The following is an 888-nucleotide window of genomic DNA, read 5'->3' as shown; positions in this document are numbered from 1 at the left end:
TGGTACGTCTTGGATGCGCTGGCCACCAGCTTTCCAACTTGGAAGGTTCTTGGTTTATAGTATACCTAAAAAATCATCGCCGAAGTCGCAACCACTATTTCGTTCGGGTGGAGAGCCAAGGATTAATTTACAGTCGCATGAGCTGATTGTAAAGTAACTGGTGGTGTTAGTGAATATTATAGCGTAACTTGCACCTCTTTGGTCCTCTTTCTACATACTAATATTAGTTGTTGTTTTTTTGTTGTGGGTGCGGTGGCCTTTCTTGGTGTACAGATGACTGGCCGCTATGACATGTATGCGAGAGAGCTCACTGCGTTCACCAGTGGCGATTATCAGCGGCCAATTGTGCAAGCTCCCAAGCAATGATCAACTAGCTAAGCTGGTGTAGTCCTCTCTGAGTTCGTACCGGATCACAATATCCTGTGATCTCTGCTGCCAATTTTAGCATGTTTCATTTACCCCAAATTCCCAGGAGCAGCGTCCTCGAGCAAGAATATTATCAGAGTTTTGTCAAAGTCTTCATACTGATTCCTAGCCGGATGACCTGTACCCGTTACACCATGCAACAGGAACACACACACAGCCACACATGGGCATCATCCCCACCATGCAACAGACACACACACGCAGGTACACATGGGCGTCATCTACATTTTTAGATGCAATGATTCCCAGTAGGTAGGTAGAGCTTGTTTTAGTGCACATTCCTTAGACGTGTGTGGTGTTTTAGGTTTTTAGGCGAGTGACACGCGTGCCTGTTTTTACCTGGTACAGTAGTTACTAATTTAGGGATACCCAGCTGCCACTGTATCAGTCTTGTGTCTGCTGTGCAGTACTTTCTTTTGGAGTTTTCTTCTGATAACTAATAAGATAATTTTATGCTGTTAA

The 888-nt window shown here is 44.6% G+C and overlaps 1 protein-coding gene across 1 annotated transcript in view; it reads left to right on the top strand.

The window, feature by feature from the left end:
* The window catches only part of LOC135819176 (beta-ureidopropionase-like), a 15,839-nt gene extending 14,951 nt beyond the window's left edge, over window positions 1-888 (top strand). The window contains exon 13 of the mRNA XM_065332341.1: window positions 274-888. Within this exon, the coding sequence (XP_065188413.1) occupies window positions 274-366 (93 nt within the window). The 3' untranslated portion in view covers window positions 367-888. The remainder of the gene's footprint in view (window positions 1-273) is intronic.

The sequence above is a fragment of the Sycon ciliatum genome, chromosome 1, assembly GCF_964019385.1.
Source record: "Sycon ciliatum chromosome 1, ocSycCili1.1, whole genome shotgun sequence".
NCBI classification, from domain to species: Eukaryota; Metazoa; Porifera; class Calcarea; order Leucosolenida; family Sycettidae; genus Sycon; species Sycon ciliatum.
This window is presented reverse-complemented; position numbering and strand designations above follow the sequence as displayed.